This window comes from Hippocampus comes, unplaced genomic scaffold (genome assembly GCF_001891065.2).
Source record: "Hippocampus comes isolate QL1 unplaced genomic scaffold, H_comes_QL1_v1.1 scaffold315, whole genome shotgun sequence".
Lineage (NCBI taxonomy): Eukaryota > Metazoa > Chordata > Actinopteri > Syngnathiformes > Syngnathidae > Hippocampus > Hippocampus comes.
This window is the reverse complement of record NW_017805539.1, coordinates 576,233-600,103: the sequence shown is the minus strand read 5'-3', so window position 1 is coordinate 600,103 and position 23,871 is coordinate 576,233. Positions and strand designations below refer to the sequence as shown.

At 43.7% G+C, this 23,871-nt stretch overlaps 1 protein-coding gene across 1 annotated transcript in view; it reads right to left on the bottom strand.

The window, feature by feature from the left end:
* Positions 1-23,871, bottom strand: part of kcnn3 (potassium intermediate/small conductance calcium-activated channel, subfamily N, member 3) — a 76,664-nt gene that overhangs the window by 7,933 nt on the left and 44,860 nt on the right. The window contains exons 4-7 of the mRNA XM_019878784.1: positions 20,831-21,127; positions 18,035-18,156; positions 15,174-15,315; positions 9,554-9,664 (exon numbers count right to left, since the gene is read on the bottom strand). Of these exons, the coding sequence (XP_019734343.1) occupies positions 9,554-9,664; positions 15,174-15,315; positions 18,035-18,156; positions 20,831-21,127 (672 nt within the window). The remainder of the gene's footprint in view (positions 1-9,553; positions 9,665-15,173; positions 15,316-18,034; positions 18,157-20,830; positions 21,128-23,871) is intronic.

The window sequence follows — 23,871 nt, the reverse complement described above, 5'->3', positions numbered from 1 at the left end:
GAAACACTGCCATTGTGTTTCTGCTAATGCTCACGTTTAAAAAGAGTTGCTTTTTTTGGGGTAAACTTCGTCACAAACTTTAAGTATACCGTTTTTAATGAAATCCCCCTTCCCCCTCCATGTCCATGTTCTTGTTTGCGTGTTTCGTTTCATGATGTCGTCTCAGATTACACTATTTCAATCGCGCCACACTTTCTCCACACAGAAGACACACAGGTTTTCCAGCTACGTCCATGAACATGTTCTTCGACTCTCACCTTGTTTGAAACCCCCGGTTCTCAGTGCCCACCTTCCGTTTTGCCATTTTTGATGGGTATCTGAAAGCTAATGCCACTGTTATGGGAACGACTGCTAGACGAATAAATATTTAAATCAAGCGGCCGACTGCTTGGCGCGTCACCGTTGCATTGTGGGAAATGTAGTTTTGGTGCGTGTAAAAGATCTGCGGGCTCTCGGCTTGCTGCGGTCCGCGGGCCGGTTCTAATAATAAATCAATATCATCCCAGGGGCCACTGAAAACATTCTCGCGGGCCGGATTTGGCCCGCGGGCCGGCACTTTGACATATGTGGATTAGGGCATTTACATGGTAAACACGTCTCTACTTGCAAACTTTTCGAGTTAAGAAATTTCTTCCAGAACCAATTAATTTCACAAGTAGAGCTACCACTGGACATCGTAGGGCAGTAATTGGGTTTCCAGGTGACAAATGTTGAGAAGTTGACCTTTCAACTCATCTCGGTAATTCTGTTTATCATTGCCTGTTCCACTCTTTTTTTAATCAAGAGAAGGTGGTCTGAAAAGCCCAGTTGGCGTCCTCGCGTATTAACACGTTCATCAGTCATGAATGCGCCTCACCCTGTTTATCAGGTGAGTCATCACAGCAAGTCAAATGAGGAGTGATGAGGTTGGAAGAACATCCCACTGTCACGTTTCATCAAAACGCTCTAACCATCAATGGGATGTAAAGTACAACGTTTCGAAGCTCTCACGATGGGAACATTTTCTTTTGCAGCGCAACGACCCCCATGATGGATGACCAAACGTCACATAAAGATGATGTTTGTCTCACTGCTCTCCAGCTTGCCATTTCCAACCAGTTTTAATCAGCCTAATACACTGTCCCATGCAACCGCGTTTCTTTTTTTCAATTCTCTAAACGTAGTAAAGCAATTGGTTTCCGTTGATATAGTTAAATGACTGCGTGAAGATTGCAGCTATAGCGGATCTAAAAAGTTTGCACACCCCTGTTCAAACCCCATGTTTTTATGATGTTAAAGTGAGAGACTAAGATCAATCATTTCCTTACTTTATCCACCATTAATGTGACCGAACCTGTACAGCTCCATTGATTTGTTTGGGTGTGTGTGTGTGGGGGGGGGGGGATATTTTTGAAAGGGGGGGGGTAAAAATAAACAACTGACATGACGTGGTTGCACCCGTGTGGACATCCTCTTATGTCTGGGGATGGGGCTGTTTCCAGAATTAACCATTCCCATTCAAACTCGCAGAAGATGGGAGTCGGCACACACCTGCAGCCAGTCAAAGGGCATTTTCTTGACATTTTTAAAGTCACATAGTCCACAGAGAGTTTCAAAAGCATCAGAGAGATCGCATTGATCAAAGGATTCAACCATGCGCCTCCCCTGTGCTGAATTTAAAGTGAATGAGGAAGCGCTTCCATTGGCTGGGAAGCACGCGGGCTGTGTTCATGCCCACAACAGCGCAACCTCCCATTTTTTCTTCCAGAAGCTTTACCTAGAAAAGTGAAAATCCAAGCCCAGCTACAGTTTACGATATCACATTTGAAATGTGGGAAAATGTGTGTATGGCTCTGATGAAACCAAGGTAGAATTTTTGGGGGGGCCAGAATTTCATCACATTAATAGTAGAAAAAGGGAAAAAGAAAATCTGAGTCAATTTTTTTTCTATCACAAATAAGTGGCATTTGAAAAAGTGGAATGTAGGCTTTTTATGTCAGCAGTAGTGGCGGCATATGGTTTGTTCGTGGGGAGCTATGTTGGTGCCATCTGGGTCAAAGGTGTTCCGTTGCATCCCGCGAATGGCGCACCTTATGTCAGGTACACGGGAAATATGTTACAACAAGCGGCGTTGAGAGGTTGCCATATTGCGAAGGATTAATCAATCACTCATCACCACGACGGTGGCTGCCTGCCCCTTTTCTGCCTTAATGACCTGTGTGTGTGTGTGTGTGTGTGTGTGTGTGTGTGTGTGTGTGTGTGTGTGTGTGTGTGTGTGTGTGTAAAATAGGTGATTAGGTGGAGGGGACAAAAACATAAACAAAGAGAGCGGTCACCTTGGCGACAAGCGCCCACCCTGTTCCTCCATGTGCCGACTGGACACGCATCGACTCTCGGGTTTGACTTTCCCAGTAACAATGACACGGAAGATTTTGATGTCCACCCAGGCTCAAGAAACTCCCCCAAAACAACAAAAAGTCAGCGCGGTGTGTTCTCGGGGTATCCACATGCTCAGAGCTGGATTGAAGTCATCAGAGCTCCTTTGCCAAAATGTTTCTGGAAAGTACAGTGGTATGTTGACTTACGAATTGACTGACTACATTTGCCAATAAAGAACGTCGAAAGCTAAATTCTGCTGATTTCAAGGTAAAACGTAAAAATTTGGGCTTGGATAACGCCGTATGCTCTTGGGAAACATATCGTCTGTGTGTCTAGCTTTTTCTTTGGATTTTTCATGACGCCGCCACAAAAGTATCAATGATGCAAACAGGGAAAAAGTGAGCTTACTGACTATCGGTCCGGTTTGAGAATTCTTCCACTCTTAGGACTAGCTTTTTCTTTGGATTTTTCATGACGCCGCCACGAAAGCATCAATAATGCAAACAGGGAAAAAGTGAGCTTACTGACTTTCGGTCCAGTTTGGATTTTTCATGACGCCGCCACAAAAGTATCAATGATGCAAACAGGGAAAAAGTGAGCTTACTGACTATCGGTCCGGTTTGAGAATTCTTCCACTCTTAGGATACAAGTCATCATTGGTGTGATCGTCGGATGTGTCAAAAACAAAATAGTGAGTGATTATCCAGTGGTGTGGGATGTGTTGCAAGTGATTTCCCCACCACCCTTGAGTCTGTTTAGGAAACGTTTTGGGTCAATAATCGGAAATTTTAAGCCCGTTTATTACGAGTGCATATGGTTGTGTGGTCGGTCGCCCCATGGACCCACGATTGCGACGTGAAACTGAACGATAGCCACTCAGGAGGCTCGTTGAAGCTCACGCTGCTGCTAAAACGAGTTTTTGTATCCGGCAGCACGTCGGAATAAAAATGACGACGCAAGTTGGAGTTTTGTCATGGGCTTAGAATCTTTTCATTCTAAAAATCAAATAGACTGTAAAAAAAATTGCTCCGAACCCGCTTAAGGAAATGACAGAATTGGATTGCTCACGACGATATAAAGAAAACAAATGAAAGCTTGACGTTGCCATGGCGACATTGCTGCTGGTTTTGCCCTTCTTGGGTTTGTGAACTGGTACATTACGTGTGACAAGAAACATAATGACAAGCATTGTGAAAAGGAGATTGCTTGAACAAACTTGCTGCATCTATTCAGTCAGGGACTGCGTATTAACCTGGCCTTACACAAATTATTTCAGTAAATTGAAAAAAAAAAAACATCTCAGAGAGCAGCGATTTTCTGAAAGAAAAGATGCATGATAAAGAGTAGGGATGCTGTGTCATTTTTTTTGATTTTTTTTCTTTTATGCTTAACACTGTATGTTACGTCATGTTGAATGTATGTACATTTATATTTAGCATTAAATCCCATTTAAAAAAAACAACAACAACCAACCAAAAAACAAAACAAAAAAAACCCTCAATAAGTCAACAACAACAACAACAACAAATGCAAGCACAAGGAGAACATGCAAATCCCGCACAGGAGGGCCTGAGCTGAGATTCACACCCAAAATGTGTCACTCTGTGGTCCTTTTTGTATGTCAGCTGGTTGGTAAAGTTCATATGTGTTTGCTCTTGTGGCAATGTTCCTGGCTGCTAACGCTGATAACACTGTTCCCCATTCTGCGCATCCAACATCGCAGCCCTGCGCATCTTTTGCCACTGACATGACAGTGATTACATTTGCAGTGGTACCTCTACTTATGAAATTCATTGATTCTGGAAGAAATTTCTTAAGTAGAAAATTTTGCAATACGAGATGCGTTTTCCATGTAAATGCCCTAATTCGTTCCAAGCACCCCCAAAATTCCCCCAATGGGGTGCCAGGATGATGCTCGGTAATAGCCAATGGCAGAGCAGCTATGAGTATGTTGCGTTCAGGAAACTATGCGAGTAGCGGGCCAGACTGTAGTTTTACCTTTTGTATCTTGAAATTTCTTTCAGAACAAGAGGCAATATTTTCCTGTTGAGGCATTTTGTAACTTGAAAATTTCGAATGAAGAGAGATTCGTAAGAAGAGGTGCCACTGTAGTTCATTTACCTTGTGGCAAAAAAAAAAAAAAAAAAAAGGCAGATCTTCACCTACATTGCTGCAAAGTCATTTTGTTTATTTGGCGTAAGGCGCCGAACATAAAAATACTCGGTTGCCTAATTTGATACTTGATTGGTGGCGGGGCACTCCAGAGACACCATTTGTACGCACAGGCAATTAAAAAGTCAGTTTTCCATCACGTCTATTTAAATTATCACCACCTCCGGCACACAAGGTGTTCGGCCTTGGCGGACGGCTTGGCTCAATGGAGAGTGCTCTTTGTTTTCTTTTGGGGTGGAAGAGAGCCCGGGATCTCTGGGGAATGGGCTGTTCCCGTTCGGCTCATGGCGCAAACAGTGAGCGATCTTGCAGCATATTCTCTTTGGCTGGAGCACGAGTCAATGAATTAGCCGGCGCTACAGAATGGGGGCCAAAATTGAGTGCAAGTTTTGCCCGACAAGATATGAGCTCATTAAAAAAAAAAAAAAAAAAAAATACCATTCTGACTAAAGTGGTGCCATTTTAAAAAAAAATAAAATTATGCAGACATTTGTGTCTCGCTTGTGCTTTTAATTGAGATTTTAGCACCTGCAATGAAGTTTTCCACCATCCACCGCGAACGTGTTCAGCTAGCTGCAAAATGCGAAGCGCCGAGTTAAGCGCCTGCAGCAATTTAGATAAAACCTTTGATGCTAGTCCTGACATCTCACATGAGCAATTAAAACCTCACACACCATCGACTCAGGGGTTACGCTAACTATTATCAATTAAGATCTTAAATCCTATTACGGGGAGAGGAACGCTCAGCTGAACTGAAATTAACCCTGTGCTCTCGGTGTTAGCTCATCGCCGATTAAGCCTCGGCGTTCATCGGCCCTGACTGTGATGTCACGATGGCTCGCAGTTGATCGGACTGGCAACAATGTGATTATATCGATGATACCTTACTCAAATCTTATATGTGTCTAGACGAGGGTCATGCAGAATTTGCTGCTTTGCTTTGCTGCACACCGTCTGTGTGAGCACACATTCAAATTTTTGTGTCCAAAACCCGTCCTCGCCGGGCTTTACAAAGTAAAACAAAGCTGAGCAAGCTCACTAAGAACACTTTTTCATGACACACACACACAAACCCACACCAACTATCGACGCGGTCCATCGGCCACGCTCTCCACTAATTGGCAATCCATTCTTGCTCGCCCATTTAAAGGGGGGGACACCGTGCCACTGAAGTGGATGGCACGTGTCTCGGTGTAATTCCGTTTCCCCCGAGTGTATGTACAACGTCGGCAAGATGGACAGGATGTCAGGCGGAGTCTATTGTTGCATCATTCATCATTATGGACTTGAGTGATTGTGTTCTGGCGTTGCGCGCCCATATGACGGAGAAAGGCCCGGTGCATGTAAATCAATGTGCGTTCAACAGCTTCAATCATGAGTTGCTCAGTAATCGAGGGCAGGAGACAATTACCGCCGCGTAAACCCAAAGACCCTGCGAGGAAATGTCACCGTGCGCGCTGCACATTGAGCACTCGACGCAACACTCCCGGAGTGTGTTAATTGAGATCACATCACTTTTTAAATTGTATGGCATTTCTGTTGGGGGTAGGGGGGTGGTGGGGATTCAATATACAAGCAAAAATACTTTAGAAGTCAACGTGGAAAAGGCTGTCATTACATCTCAGACGCAGAAGGAGATCTCAGGGTGACGGATGAGCAGTTGCAGAGGAGAGTTTGAGAAAAAGAAAAAAAAAAATTCCCTAAAAAAGCCCACACATATGCCTAATGTACAATATATAAGGCTCTGGGCGTTTTTTTTTTTTTTTGTCTACTCACTGTTTAATCTCCATCAACAGATGAGGGCTACTACTATGGGCTCCCTCCCACCCCAATAAATAAATAAATAAAGACACAAATAAATAACATTAAATTAAATAAGGGGGGAAAAAAAAGAAAAAAAAAAGTGTAAAAAAAAAAGAAAAAGAAATGAGCCAAATACTCCCTTGTGAGCACTGTCCAAATCGTTGTGAGGCATAAGGATGCCCAGAGGAGTACCCGGTGAACATCTCATCCTCTTTTGAGGAACATGCAGTCATTGATCTTCCCTCCTACATACCCTGCTGCCATAACGTACTCTACATATTTGATACTAGCTGCTATTTTTAAAACGTGGGTCCTTCAATTGTATGAAAAATTGAAAAGGGCCAGAAGAGCGATGGAAGGGAGGCCAAATGGCGAGAGGCACGAGAAAGAAAAGCAAAAGAAAAAAAGATGACAGATTGAAAAAGACGGACAGGAATTTACAGTAAAAGTGACAAATGTCGCACTCGTGGAAGGAGGGTGGGAGAATTGGAGGACGGCGGAGGGAAAAGCTCGGTGATGGAAAGACAGAACGACATTTGGCGAGACAAATTCAGAGGAAATAACCTTTATTTTGGCTTCCATTCTGTAGAGTAACACGGCACTGTCACGGCGACGCCGAGCGCGATGCAGTTGTTATGGAGGGCAAAGGAGGCGCAGCAAAAGGACAAGCTGTCAACCCCCGACTGACGCGAAAACCCCCCAATGGGACTGGTAACCGATAAATGCGGTCCTCTCCCCTTTCAACTGAAAACCGATTCCAAAAAAAAAAACCACGGTATTGTTTTGGCAATGGAATTTTACAGCTTGAAAATGCCAACACCCTTTACCACACTGCTCCTGCTTGCATTACTTAAATACCACAAGTTTAAAATCCACTTAGCGTAGTGGCCTCTAATAGATGCCGTGCACCATTTAGTCATTTGCTAAAAGGTCACGAGTGAAGTCATTTTAGGAAAAATCCCAAATGGAATATTTTTATGTCACAAATCAAGCAATCAAACAAAATACTGTACATTGAAAAGGGCATAAAAAAAAAATTCTATTTCATAAACTGGACAAAGTAATCATTTTCCCGGAGTGAGATTCTGACGAGCGACAAACCTGGAAGTGTGATGTCACTTCAAGACAACAATAGCGGGGCACTCACTATGGAATGTGTACAAAGCTTGTCAGAAATCGATTTGGGAAGTGACGTTTCAAATTTATCTGAGGGGATCCACGTGTTTCAAGAGTTGGAGGAAGAGGAGGCTGTTGGTAAAATGTATGTTGGACCATACGTGAATGAGCCAGATGCTCAGGATGCGGAAAATGTCGTGTCCGAACGGCCGGACATGGAGTGGAGACGAAACCCATCGGGATTGGAGGAGCGGTAATAAATATAGGTTGCGGTTATGAGCCTAATGTCATTGTTTGCAAATCGAGGCTGTGCCATGCTGGATATTGCGCACGATGGGATTCCCTACTTGGTGCATGCATTCCCGCTAGCACTGAGCGTACACGTTACAGTGGGTTGACGTCCTACATTATCATTGCCACGGTGGTTATGTTGCGCGGTCGGCCACTCCGCACGTTATATCGGCAGCATTGTTAGTTGCAAGCCATGACACAGGCTTCCGTCCATGCACTCATATAGTTGGAATGTTTTCGTACGGGATTATATCCAGAGACACGTGTAGTACTTTCAATCGAATAATTTCAGAAACGCGGCCCGGTGGTCCAGTGGTTAGCACGTTGACCTCACAGTGCAGAGGTACCGGGTTCAATTCCAGCTCTGGCCTCCCTGTGTGGAGTTTGCATGTTCTCCCCGTGCCTGCGTGGCTTTTCTCCGGGTATTCCGGTTTCCTCCCACATTCCAAAAACATGCATGGCAGGCTGATTGAACACTCTTAATTGTCCCAAGGTGTGAGTGTGAGCGTGGATGGTTGTTCGTCTCTGTGTGCCATGCGATTGGCTGGCAACCGGTTCAGGGTGTCCCCCGCCTACTGCCCGAAGACAGCTGGGATAGGCTCCAACAACCCCAGCGACCCTCGCGAGGATAAGCGGATCGGAAATTGAATGAATTAATGAATTATTATTATTATTTTTTCCAAATCGTGTTGAGAAAACGGAGGTCTTCTCAGTGCTTGTAACAAAAAAATGCTCATCGACACCGGCGTGAAATTCATTCGCTTTGCGAGAACCAAACCGTATCGTTCCAATTTTCTGGTCCATTTATGTGCCCTAGTCTTTTCCTTTTGGGCCACTCAAACAACATGTGCATCGACACACAGCGCCACGGCATCTCGCCGAATAACTTGATAACGTCGGTAAGGAGCGGTTAACAGGATCAATGATGCATGACAATGGCTGACTGGCGACTCGGCATTCCGTCAATGACGTCACTCAGTGGAGACTGTCTCACAAAATCATTTTCGTTCATGTCATAAATATCATTGTACATAATTGCTGTCGACCCACAGAGGGAATAATAATAATAATAATAATAATATGATACGTATGTGTACATTCTGTTTCTACACATTATACATTTGTATTCCTATCACTTTAGATTCATTCGAAACAATGGCAAAACAGAGCCAAACAGACTTTAAGAAGCCTCACACACTCTAATTTACCCGCTACTTGCCATCCCCCTCATCTTCCCTCCACTCATTACTTTTATGTGCGTAGTCTGTTAAGAAAATGGCGATGTGTGTGTGTGTGTGTGTGTGTGTGTGTGTGTGTGCGTGTGTGCGCGTGTGCGCGCGCGCTCATGTGACTTGACGCAGCGTCAGCCGTTAACATGGACAAATGGATGCCAATGAATCCTTGTGAGGAGGAAACACTTAAAAATCCACTCCGAGCAGGAACAGAGAGTTCACCGAATGATACACGTTGGTCGGCGATTAACGCTTAAAGTTACGCTCACTCAGATGTCAAAAGTCCCTCCCCCATCGGCCCACACGCTGGCCGCGTCATTCACCGAAGATTCACGAGCAAGTGACAGAAAGCGGCAGTTCCGCTCCCGTCTGACAAACGGGAGGCGGCTGACCATCAAGTGATTCCATTCAGGACGTTCACTCGAGAGATTTGTTTGTTCGAATGAAACGACACATTCTCAGATGAATCGGAAGCGCGCTACCGATCGGTGGACATGTCATTCAAGGAGTTCGCGAACAGATTCAGGAACATACATTGCACATAAGTTTTGTTCACGACGCCGCGCGAGGCCTTTACGCACCCTCTTGGTGAGCTGCGTGTCCATCATGAAGTTGTGGACGTGCTTCTCGGCCTTGGTCAGCTCCAGCTTCCTGGCTACCACGGCGACCACCAAAGCCGTGCAACCGGCACCCTGCATGGGCGGGGGGAGGGGGGGGGGTCGGATTTTGTGGGGGGTATAAATAGAAGCAGAACACGGAGTCAATTGCTAAGGAGGCGGAATTGGCTAATTTGACTTTGAGAATTAAACCCGAGTGAGTGACAGGAGAACGCAAACGAGTGCCAAACAGAAGTGATAGGAGAGAGAGAGGCAAAGAGAGAGGGGCTGAAAAAAAAGGATTAGGTTAGACTTCCGTCTCAGATCCGCAATTCTTCATGTCGGCGAGCAAGCCAAATCTATTTTCATTTCCAATCCATCTGGTCGAAGATCCCTCCTCACTTCCATACCTCTCAAATACGCGACTGAGACATTCGCTGGAAAAAGCATCGGAGATTGACACTCCATAATGTCATTTCATGGGAGGCCGGCGATCTTAATTGCGTGGTGTCAGTCTTCGGGCGGGCCGACGGGGAGGCACGGGTGTCGGGGGAAACGCGCGGCGGCGTCGCTGAGCTGCGACGCTTGCGCGGTGAAGTGGGACAGCGGGGAGGATGACAGACTGAAGTTAACTTTCAGATTAGATACTGTTTTCAATGGGGATGCTGAGTGCTGGGGAGAAGACGGGGGGGGGCGAAAGGGGGAGGGATGGAGGGAGGCAAAGATAAAGAAAGCGAGCGGAGGGCGAGTGCGTCCATATGGCGAGGAGGGATGAACGCTGGAAGAAGCGGACGACGGTGTCGAGCGAAGGCAATGTTAATGAGGTCGCATATCTCCTGATAAGCAATGAATTAAGATTCAGAGTGTTGAAGGAAAATTTATGGCCGCTTCCTCCTTCCTCGCGGTGAGAGAAGAAGAAGCACGCCGCAACGTCAAAGTTGTTCCCCCAAAATAACTTTGCCCGGGGGTCAGTCAAAGGCAACGCAAAAACGGGCGTGAGTGCTCGTATACTCGATATACTCATCCGCAGCTATGAATAAAATATGATGGAAGTCAATGGAAATCCACCAAGCGTTCATAAATATGAAAGTTTCTCAAACTTTATACACCTCCAAAAATTTGAAACCAATGTTTTGAATTACGGCCTGACCAATGTGGCTTTTATTTACTGATTAACTTTTTTAGGCTGATGCTAATCCCAGTACGGGTCAAGATGAAATTCCAAGCACCGATTAATCGGCCGATGAATTATCTTCACAGCCATTGGAATATATGCCAGTGACTATTGTCTGTCGACATGTGTTGCTCCGATGTTTGTGTTCAAAAATCTTACTTAAAGGGTTATAAAATACAACAGATCCGATTCATTAGCCCGCCTCAGGTGTTTTGCAGTATTTGCTTAGCAAGAAGCTAAATAGACTTCCCTAAGACAAAGCTATGGGTCGTTTTAAATACTGTATACCAAGCGTTTGCGTAGTGGGAGCCCTTACACTGGCAAAATGGAATGTTTCTCGTCAAGCCTCGCTTCTCTGAGCGCAACAACCCGCCACGTTCTTGACATCACTCACGTGGATATGGCCCTTAAATGCACACAACAGACGTTCATATAATTTTTTTTTTTTTTGCTTGTCCCAAACAAACAGTAATTACACTTCATCCCCGTTTTCGTCTTTACATTTGTGTTATGGTTCATATAGTACACTTTAAAAACCACCGCTGCCGAGAAAAAAAGCTCTGATGAATTGCTGCAGGAGAACGTGTAGAGCACAACGCCGAGCTCTGCGTGTGCAATTGTGCCCTGCGGTCCGAATCAGCATGGTGCTGATTGTTCTATGGAGACATTGTGTGTGCACACGCATGTGTGTGTGTGTTGGAGGGGAGGGGGGGGGGTATGTGGGAGTTTTTGTGTGTACTCCCACACGTGTTGGATCCGACGGGGTTCCCCGCGTAATCTCTGCAGACGGACTGACGCGAGCTGAGCCGCTGTGATTTGTTTCATTGGCTCAAGTGTTTCCCCTCGCTTGCTCTGCCACGCCGCTGCGATCCACCTCGCTGTCAGAAAACGGCAAATTACCATTTGCGCCACGGCCTGACAATTGCTCACCGCAAGACAATTTGGATCATTTTTAGCTTTGAGAAAAAGCTAAAAGGACACAAAGAAATGATACAAACAGGTCATCGTGCATCTGCCTACAATGAACACAACCAAAATTCCACATTCTACACATCATTACCACCAACCTCACAACCTACAGATCATAACTCACATAACTTATTCTACCTACCTAACTAACCAAAAAACTTTTACGACCGACCAACTGACCAATCAACTTTTTCTGTCTACATTCACTCCCAAAGACATATTTCTCTGTCTTTTCAGATGCCACACATTCAATCAATCCATCCATCCATTTTCCGATCCGCTTTATTCTCGCATGGGTCACAGGGGGGGGTGCTGGAGCCTCTCCCAGCCGTTTTCAGGCAGTAGACGGGGGACACCCTGAACCGCTTGCCAGCCAATCGCAGGGCACACAGAGACGATCAACTATCCGCCCTCACACTCACACCTCGGGACAATATGGAGCGTTCGATCAGACTGCCGCGCATGTTTTTGGAATGTGGGAGGAAAGCTGAACACCCGGAGAAAACCCACGTAGGCCCGGGGAGAACATGCAAATTCCACACAGGAAGGCCGGAGCCGGAATCAAACCCGCAACCTCTACACTGTACATTATAAATGCTGCGTTTTGTCATGTAAAGTTAAAAAGATTGCCTTTAGTTTTTTTTTTTTTAACCTTTATTTCTGTTTAGTGAAGTCGAGAAAGACTGTCTACTTTTTTTTTTTTTTTTAAAGTAGCTCATATAATTATGGAAAGTCAAAAAGGTTGGATTTATTTTACTTTGGATAAAAACAAACTTCATTCTTAAATGTGACTTGTAAAAATGCACGATCAATGAAGTGGCAAAACCGAGGTTCATTTCTATGCGAAGCACAGTTGTCGGTATCTGCTGAATGTAACGATTAAAGTCACGTGTAATCTGAACTTGGTTACTTTTAAAAGCAAGTCATCGGGAAAGTGACTCGGGCTTCACTTTGAGCGTCATTTTCCCTCACGCACTGGAACACTCATCACTCCTCCTCTGATGAGCAGTGAAAATAAACCACTCCGCAAACTCTGATGTGTGTGTGTGTGTGTGTGTGTGTGTGTGTGTGTGTGTGCGTGTGTGTGTGTGTGTGTGTGTGTGTGTGTGTGTGTGTGAGTGGGAGTCCTCTTTAAGAGTGTGTGTCAAGCACTGTGTCAGCACGCTGTGGAGGATGCAGCCCGCGGCGGCGAGCAAGGGACGTTCGCCATCCTACCCCCTTTGTTTTTGCGACTGTTGCCTGGTTCGCTCACTCCACGTTCATTTAGCCTTTACCGAAGTAAAGACGATTCAGTAATATTTGTCCAAAGCTCCCGGCTGATTCAATTACAGTCCAGTGATACATTTACTTACGAAATTAATTGGTTCTGGAAGACATTTTTTAACTTCACACTTGTGAGGTGGATGGATTATTTCGGCAAAGGGAGAAGTGCTCACGAACAGATCTAGACAGAAAACATTTGAGAGAAGTAGTACACAGAAGAAGTCTGAACCTTGCCGAAGCACGCATGAATTTGACTTATTTTCATAAACAACTTGCCTTGTACGGTCCTTCGCACAAATTGTCATCTCCATAAATAAGAGCTTCGGCTGAATAATTCCTCTCTGCAAATTCCAAAGTATAACCAAGTGGCTTCAATTACTTGGAAGTAAATGGATTTAAAAGCATCCCCACTATGAATTTGCATTTTTGTGGGGAAAAAAAAAAAAGCGCTTCTGAGAACGACAGCTGACGCACTCGGGGAGCTAAATCATTCCGCCATTCGGAACGTTAATACGATTAGGTAACATATTAAAAAATGCATCACTCCCAATTGAGGCGCGCACCCACCGCGCGCTGTCTCGCAATTAGTCTCCGTATGCTACATGTCCTTTGAGGGAGGCAATCATAGGTAACATGCTTCATTTCAATCTTCTTCCCTTTGCCCGACTGTGCAAACTTAATCAAAGCAGACTTTTTGGGGGGAGCCATTTGCAATAACTTGAAAAATCCATCATTGCCTCACATCAGACTAATCATGTCAATCAAATTAACGACGAGTGGCACAAATAGCCAAAATCGCTTTGAGGCCAATCCGAATGGGTAAATTGGAATGCCGAAAGGGACACTGAGAGACAGACGGCGGGTAGAAATAAACACCGGGCCCGGCACAGGATGAGGAGGAGTCGATGGACAGCCAGGGAAGTGAAATGTGATAAATAGGAAAAAGATAGAACGGGAGAACGAGCGAGAGAAACTGCGAGTGGGAGGATGTGACACCCTTGATAGGGAGGACCTTCATTATGCAATGAGGACGTGTGCGCACACATGAACATTAATGGGCTCTCTCTTGTTTGTGCACCTACACGCACGTACTGTCGAATTCGGCTAATTCAGGAGGGAGGTCGGGTGCGTTGGGTGTCCACGCTAAACGAACAGCCGAATTTCTTAGGCAAGGGTTAAAGTGCTCTGTACTCTGCTGACCTTTTGAACGAGGCGAGGATGGCAAAGAGAGAGAACGAGGGAGAAAGGCGGGGCCAGGGACTGAGGGAGAGGACATTTGCTGCTTGTTGTTATGCGTGCCATGCCCTCCAGGGGGCAGTGCATGCAGAGAATACATAGATTTGACGAAAGGACGCAATGAAGACCGTTTTTTTTTTCTTGCTGAGCTGAAATAATCCATGCCTGTGAATATGAGGGTCATTCAGTAAATAAGGATTGTTCGCTATAAGGACTTCTAATAGAGATAGAATCTTACCTTTATTTATTTAAATTTTCAACGTCGTTTTCAACCTTTGGTCTCAGCCAGTCGCTTACAACACATCGTCACTTATACCGAATAATTCACCTGATTTATTGAATGACCCTTGTATTAAATTTCAAATGAGAATGTCAACAGCTTGAAGAACTGTTTGCTCTCTGCCAAACCGCTGAATAGTATACAGTAAGTATTCCCACCTACAGACTTCTGTCAAATGGAAATTCCCTCACCCTGAATAAAAACCTATGCATTTAAATTTCGACTACGATATTACATTAATGATCAATTCATAACAACGGAAGTTCCGTTACCCGAAACCCGGAAGCCATACGGGAAGCCCGCAGTGGGGCAAACTCGAGTAAGTCCGGCTCGATACTCCGGAAAAACTGTGTCCGCGCCGCTATTTACTCTCATTGGATCCAAAACGGCGACACGTAAGTTATACTGTACTGTATTTTGTTCACATACCTGTAGTGTATGCTGCAGTTTCTGAGTTCTAAACAGTTTTTAGACCATATATTGGGACATGTACCATAGTCATTTCCCGCATAAGGAAATTCTGTTATAAGGAAAGTTTGGACAACACAAATAAGATTTCTTATGAGATGTGTGTATGTATATATATATATATATATATATATGCTGGTTAAGTTGTATCAATGTTGTTGTATCGGAGTATTTTTATGCGCGAGTAGAGAAGAACAGTGTGGCATTGTACCCACCATGATTCCAGTCAGCAGACACACCCCTTTGCCACAATAAGTATGAGGGACCATGTCTCCGTAACCAATGGACAGGAAGGTGATGGAGATTAGCCACATGGCTCCCAGGAAGTTGCTGGTCACATCCTGTGCATCGTGGTACCTGCATGACACATGCACATCCGGCTTAAATGTGCTCAAAGAGGAAAATCTACCGATATCTTCTGGAAAAAAAACTCCACACATTGTCATTGCTCAAATTTGCACGTGAATACCACAGGATTATACTAGTAATGATGATGACGGTTGTCAAAAAGAGAAAAATAAATAAATAAAGAAAAGAAAATATTAAGGGAGGCCCATGAGGCTTGAAAAATAAAAATCTAATATTTAAAAAAAAATGCATGAAGGACTAAAATGGGTAAAAAAAGATTGGGGAGATTTATGATGATTTAAAAAATGTGTAATCACTCAAATTTGCATGTCAATGCAGAGATCAAAAATAATAACTAAAATACTCTTCATATATGTGATTAGAGAGAATAGTTTTATAACTGTAATGAAATCAGGACTGTGAATCAGTTTTAAAGCAATCTATAAATTAAAAAAAAAACTATTCTTTGTAAATTTGTGAAAGAAAAGTTCCTTTAAAAAAAATAAAATAAAAAAACAACTACATGACAAATGACAATTAAATAACACAACTCAAAATAATAATAACAATAATACAGTTGAAAATGTATGTTATGAGAGAGAGTAATTATAAAATGGAGCCTTGGATGCTTACATATGAAAAAAAAAATCCTATTATTATATTTCAAAAAGTACATTTAGAATTAAAATTGAAATGACTTCAAATTGCATTCCAAAAAAAACATATGCTGAGATTATGTTGTAGTATTTTGCATCTCAAGATGGATTGCATTGCATTGTATCAATTTGAATGCATGACTGGAATGAACAAATCGCTCAATGGATGCAGAACAACAGCGCAAATAAATCTCAATGTAAATGTGTCTTTGAGAACTCCAACAAAAAAATCTTAGATTCAGCTTGGCACACTCGCCTGAAACAGAAAACGATGCCGAACCACAGCTCTTTTCGCTCCAGTGCGTGCGCTCCACACACACACACACACACACACACACACACACACACACACACACACACACACACACACACAGGCACACAAATACTGTTACCATAGCAACGGTGCCGGTGCAAATCAGATACAATGCTGTCTTGTCAAAAAATATTCATCAGAAAGGCATCCTGTCGATGATAGCCTTGAATGTTTGCAAGAGTGCGCTCCCTACCAGGTCGTGAGAATGTTGCCGCGCTCACAGTTTTGCACCTCATTTGAGGCCCTCTTTTGTCCCCTTCATTAGTTTGGCTTGCAGAGGAGAGGGAATGCCAATTAAACTTGGATGCCACCCAAACGAGGGCTTCCCAGCCCCAGTCCCAGCAGCAGGGCATTGATGCATTTAAATAAGCTTATTAGCCAACGGATAATTCCCCCATATTGACTTGTTTTTGGCCGGCGAGAAGTTAAAATGATGCGTTCGTAAGGCTGCAAAACTTCAACAAATCAGAGCATCGATCTTGAGAAGTGTCGAGAAATCCCTTTCGTTCTTCCATGTTTGACCTTGCGGGAAAAGTCTTCCTCGAGTTGTTGTTTTCTAATCTCGCAAGGACGGGGAAAAGCTCGGACATTCGGGATCATGGAAAATGTGCTTTTTAAGGGCTTAAACTGCCGAATGAAGTTTTATTCGCTAGCAATTATGATTGTTCAAGATGGTGACACTGACACTGACTATCCGTGACAACAGCAAGAGCCAGACACTCTTGCCAGTCGCTGTAGCGCAGCTGTCAATGTCAGCCGAGGAGGACGCAGAAGAGCCGAAGTGGAGAGCGGGATGAGTGATGCTTTTCACAAACATGCGAATATATCCATCCATCCATCCATTTTCTGACCCGCTTATCCTCACAACGGTCGTGGGGGCGTGTTGAAGCCAATCCCAACTGTCTTCGGGCAGTACGCGGGGGACACCCTGAACCGGTTGCCAGCCAATCGCAGGGCACACATCGACAAACAACCATATATGTAGATATATATAGATATATATTAAGTGTAAATATGATGGGGATACATTTGTATTACAGGGGGAAAAAAATTGAGGGAGAAAATTGTCAATCCATTATGGGAATAAACTTGTATTTTTTAAGGAAAGAAGTTGTCAGTTTAGAATAAGAAAATATTTTTTCAAGTCTTTTTTCTTTCTTTCTTTTTAAAAAGTAATTATATTATGCAATTAACGTTTTTTTTTTTTTTTTAATCTAAAGAAGTCGCATTGACAGCCAAGAAAAATCCGATTTTGGAGCAACGTTGTCAAATATATATACCGTATTTTCCGCACTAAAAGGCGCACCTAAAAGCCTTCCATTTTCTTAAAAGCTCACAGTGCGTTAAAATCCGATGCGCCTTGTCTATGGTCATTACGGCAATATGCCAACCCCAAAATGGCTCCTTGCAAGAGACATGCTTACAACACAGAGTTCAAACTTAAGGTGATCGGTTTCGCAGTTGAACACGGAAATAGAGCAGCGGCAAGAGAGTTCAACGTTAAATAGTCAATGTTATAACTTGCTGTTGGTTAAGTGAACTGTGTCGTTGCTTTATTTAATAAGTTTTACTGACATCTGATCGTCACTATATAAATCAGGGTGTAGTGTAGTGTGGTGTTCTGTTGGCATTTCCTTGAGTGTACACACACACACACACACACACACACACACACACACACACACACACACACACACACACACACACACACACACGCACACGCACGCACACGCACGCACACGCGCGTGGTACTACTGACCTCTCACACACTCGTACAGTCCAGGCAGCGATGATCCATAGCGAGATGCTGAAGACCAGCAGCACCGTCCCGGGGCAGATGGTCATGAGCGTTTTCATTACAAACCGCGTGTTGAAATGCACCTGCAAGACACCCACACAACCTGGTTACATGATGGCTTACAAAATACACCCTTATAAAGCACACCAATACGGCACAATATATGACTTGTGGTTGTCGTCATCTTCATCGGCGTTTCACCTTCCTGATTTATTTATTTTTTTTTTTGCATTGTTGTATGCATAACGGAGTTCCTCAATTTATAAAAACACGGGTTCAGGTTAAGAACCTGACTGTAAAGCAAAAGTTCAATCATGGCTTGGTGTCCTCGAATAAAGACGCACAGTGTGCTTCTTCACCAGATAATATGAGTTCATTAACAAGAATAGCATAAAAATAAATAAATTAATAAATTAATGATTGCTTTATTTGTTACCGGATGCAAACAAGCAAGAGTTGAATTTCAATGCTCGTAAGTCTCCTTGTGTATGTTGCAGTACATCGCCACAGTTATGAAGAGAATTTGACGTGTACAACTTGAAGCCTTTTTCCTCCTTTGCAGCTGACATGGATGAATTTGCTTTAACGGTATGACTCGCTATGTTTTGGAGTGACCTTGTGCAGTCATTTTGCTTGGAGATAGCCTTACTTGGAAGAAAAAAAAAAAGAGCCGTATAGCCAATGTGGTCTTCATCCTTTCTTTGCAATTACCTTCAGCGGGGAGGTTGTATCTTTGTATCTTTGTCTATTTGTTTGTTGTAAAGAGATGTAACAAATTGCTGCACCAGAGCCGTAACAGCAAACCAAGCATTTTCCTGCCTTTATCATTGACAGAGATTCTCGACACGGCATAGTGCCATCAGATAATTGCTGCAGAGGCAGCATCTGGTGAGACTTTTAAAATACTGTACTTTTTTCAACAGGGGTGTGCAGAGGGTGCAAGCAAGGGGGCAGTGCCCCCCCCTGCCTCCCCCAATCCGACCAAGATTAATGTGCATGTGGAGAGGGGATCCTGCCAGGAAAGAAGGGGCATATACTCAGAGAAAGACTTGTCAAGACTCACTTCGTGTACCTTCTAATGTGGTTATAAAATGCGATGGCGGACTGAACGTTCAGCTCAAGGTGGGTGGTTGCCGCAAGAGTGGAAACGCCAGCGTTGGTACATTTTTGCCGCCGATAGTGAAGGGAAATCCAAATGAAAATCCTTCATTCTCACAAGGAAATGTTTCAATATATTCAGTATGTTGTGCCTTGAGATATGCGTGACACATGTTTTTCGAGACATTAGCAGTCATTCAGCCGATTTTTTGGATTTTCACTTGCGAGTGAATATTTGCGATACGAGGGCTGTTTGGTGGAAGAAAACTCAACTGGTAGATAATGATAATTGTTCAAAATGTTGACAGTCAAAGTAAACATCAAACAGGGAGAATTACACAAGTTGCTAGCTTAATACTATCGCATAATGGGAAACATTGCGGCATTGTAACGCTTTAAGCAACAAATATATGAACACAAATTGTGCAGCGATTCATGCAGCGACGTCACAGCAACACTACTATAGGAGGCGGGCAGTCTTGCCACAGTTTTCTTGAAAAAGCAACTTAGATGGTTGACTAATTGACTATTTTTAAAACAAGTTAGATTTCAAGTTACTTGAATAGCAACTTTCAGCAGATAGCAAAAAGTGTGGTTATCGATGACGTGGCATCATTTGGTGATGTTCCAAAGTACGATAATCTTTTGTGATCTGACCAATTTCTACATTGTTTTATTTGTCAGGTCAGATGCTCAAATTCAGGTAATTGGTTCGTCTCAAAGTTGTGAAAGCATTCACTCTGATTGTAGCCTCACCTCTTTTTTTCACCTCATTGGAGGGAAAGGAGACGACAGAATTTCTCCTCAAAACATCCTACGTCTTTTTATATGTGCATTCCTTCTAAACACGACATCATCATCATGATCATCATCATTTAACGCCATTAAAAACCAGCGCTGATCGTTTACTGCACGGCTCCAGCGCATCCCGCTACTACCTCGATCTTTTCTTTTCATGGCCCATTTGAGCCGCCCGTAATATCGCGCTCCCATTTCAAGCTCTCATTTCATATTGCGTTATAAAGGATTCCGAGTAGCTTATGTCTCGAGTGCAAAGGCAAGACGTGCGATAGGAAGGATGGAGAAGAACACGGATCTCATTTGAGCTCAAGGGCTTTTTGACCTTATCCTTTTCACGCAGGGCAGAGCGGCGAAAACGTGGTTCGAGTCTCCTAGTTACACCAGTTTTGAAATTTTGAGGGGGGGGGGGGGGGTTGGAATCTCACCATCCTATGGGAACAGTGTTACAATATTTCTAGTAGGTCTTTGTTCAGCATTCGAGAAAAGGGGCAGGGGGCAGGGGAAGGAGCCCTGCAGCACAATGAGGCGGCCCAATGGTCCAGTGGTTAGCGCGTCGACCTCACATTGCAGAGGTTGTGGGTTCGATCCCGGCTCTGGCCTTCCTGTATGGAGTTTGTTCTTTGCGTGGGTTTTATCTGGGTACTCCGGTTTCCTCCCACATTCCAAAAACATGCATGGCAGGTTAATGGAACACTCTAAATTGTCCGTAGGTGTGAGTGTGAGCATGGATGGTTGTTTGTGTGTGTGTGTGTGTGTGTGTGTGCCCTGCGATTGGCTGGCAACCCATGACCCTGATGGGGGTAAACACTATAAACACGATAGAAAAAGAAAAGGATTCCTTTCTGAGCAGCCTCTGACCTTATTGAGTGCGCCTATACTCCTTGACGAGGCGTCGGTGAAGAGTTTGCTGTGCAGGAGCATGACCCTGGCGATGAGGTAGAGGCGCAGGAACATGGGCACGCTCAACACCATGTCCAGGTCGGCCTCGGCCTGCGACGGCGCGTACGAGAAGGCCAGTCGCGCCCGCCACTGGAACTTGAAGTCGCCGGGAACCGGGTGCACGGCCGACACCAGCAGCTCCAGAGCGATGAGCAGAACCCTCTCCATCGTCATGGCGATGCGCCAGTCGTCCGCCCCGTTGTCGATGACAAACAGCTGCGGAGACGGGAGAGATGCCACAAGGGGTCCACTTATCAGTACGCATGATGGATGTGATGATTTAAGGCAGCGCTTGCTATTTTTAAGGGCGTAAATTGCTCTTGATAGGCATCTTTTCAGCCTTGGTGCCGCCTCATTAGCACAACGCACAACTCTTGCGTTGCACATTTGCAAAGTCATCTCGCGTCGGGGCTGCTGAGCAAAAAAAAAAGAATAAATAAAATAAAAACAAGAGCTGCTTATCTGAGTAAGCTCTGAGAAGGGATCACCGTGACCGTCTCTGCTAATTGTACTGTTGGAGTTGCGTGTTTTTGTTGCTAATTGCCGTGTTAATCTTGACGTTGTTATGAAAGGCGCCGTTACAAGGAAAGCACGAAAGGAAGGTTTCATCACACGGAGAGCTGAGAGTGGGTCGACGGTGGGTGGGGGGGGGGGGGGCTGATGAGACCAGGCGAGAGATGGATGAAGAGGAAATGAAAAGATATATATTGGGCCAGAAAGGTGAATCTGTTCTGCGCTGCTTGTTGACATCTATTTGTTTGGATTAAGAAACAACTTTTCCATTAAACGTCAAGGAAATTAGAGTTGCAGAGGGATGGGCATTTTTTTTTTTTAATGTGAAGTGAAACAAGCCAGAATATTTGAGGTAAGTGTTGACAAATGGAACAATATGTTTTCATAAAATGCAAAGCAATTTATTTCCATTTGTTTTCAAAAATATTTCAATTCCCTTCATTGACTAGCATGGAATTTAGTAAATTTCCACTTTAGTGAAAAATAAACGCCATTTGCCCCTTCCCCAAAAAAAGTCTCCAACTTTTGCAACCCAAATAATTTGGTCCGGGGGTAAAACTGTTGCTGCCATAAGACAAAGCAAAGACAAAGCTTGGTGTTTGGAAGGAATTGTGCATTTGGTTAAATGGACGTGTGTAATTCCCTTTGTCTACTGTTAAGTTTTACAATAAAATTCAACTGGAGTGTCAACAAACATTTTGAAACAAACACAGGCTCACTTTTTTTGACGAACTGTTGGCTAGCTGCCAAATTGCACAACACACTCAGGCAGGACTGAATAGTATAGAGTCGACACGTGGATCCTTTGGCACTCAGATATTCGCCTATTCATGGTTTAAAAAAAAAAACATTAAAAAATATTTTACATCAAAACCACGTATCACCATCAGGCTAAAACCGGCCATAATTCGAAGGTATCGGATACTCGTGAAGGCTGCCGATACCAATACCAAAGGCAACCGATATCTGACCTCGAGTGGTCGCCTCGACACTGCGGCAGTTTGCCACATGTTGCAAATTAGCATCTGTGTCAGAATTAAAGGTCTTTGTTCACATTTTGTCTTCATGGGGTTGAAATTTTATACATCAAAAGTACGACAGGTATCGGTACGCCGTATCGGTGAATACTCAAAATGGGAATACTCGTATCAGTCTGAAAAAAAAAAAGTGCTATTGAAAATCACTAATATTGAAGGTTGTTTTGTTTGTCCTTTTTATCCTCAATGCATTTAAATAGCCGTGATTGACCGTTGCGCATATATAACAGGCATCTGGTGTCAAAGTATTGAGTGTGAGTACGAGTAAAGATGTACAGTTTCACCATTCCTGGTTTGAAATTGCAGGGCAAAAAAAAAGAAAGGCATAATATATCTACTTAAAGCTTGGTGTTTGGAAGGAATTGTGCATTTGGTTAAATGGACGTGTGTAATTCCCTTTGTCTACTGTTAAGTTTTACAATAAAATTCAACTGGAGTGTCAACAAACAATTTAAAACAAACACAGGCTCACTTTTTTTGACGAACTGTTGGCTAGCTGCCAAATTGCACAACACACTCAGGCAGGACTGAATAGTATAGAGTCGACACGTGGATCCTTCGGCACTCAGAGATTCGCCTATTCATGGTTTAAAAATAAATAAATAAATAAATCAATATTTTACATCAAAACCACGTATCACTATCAGGCCAAAACCGGCCATAATTCGATGGTATCGGGTACTCGCGAAGGCTGCCGATACCAATACCAAAGGCAATCGAAATCTGACCTCGAGTAGTCGCCTCGACACTGCGAAAGTTTGCCACGTGTTGCAAATTACCATCTGTGTCAGAATTAAAGGTCTTTGTTCACATTTTGTCTTCATGGGGTTGAAATTTTATACATCAAAAGTACGACAGGTATCGGTACGCCGTATCGGTGAATACTCAAAATGGGAATACTCGTATCGGTCTGAAAAAAAAAAGTGCTATTGAAAATCACTAATATTGAAGGTTGTTTTGTTTGTCCTTTTTATCCTCAATGCATTTAAATAGCCGTGATTGACCGTTGCGCATATATAACAGGCATCTGGTGTCAAAGTATTGAGTGTGAGTACGAGTAAAGATGTACAGTTTCACCATTCCTGGTTTGAAATTGCAGGGCAAAAAAAAAGAAAAAAAAAAGGCATAATATGTAACACACAAACACTCATTACACGTAATATTATTTCATAAATTTAGCATGGCCCTCAGAGGACTTCCCCACTCGTGGTTTAGAGTGGAAGAGTCTTGGCAACATGAGAACTGTTATAAAAATAAATGGAACCCGAGAGGGAATTGACATCCCTGTGGCAAAACATCGAAGCGCATGCTTTTGTTCTTCATTTCAGAGCTTGGCTTATATCCCCGCAGAGTAAATAAAAGGTTGAAAAGAAGAAAAAAAAAACTGGATAAAAGGTAAAAGCAACACTT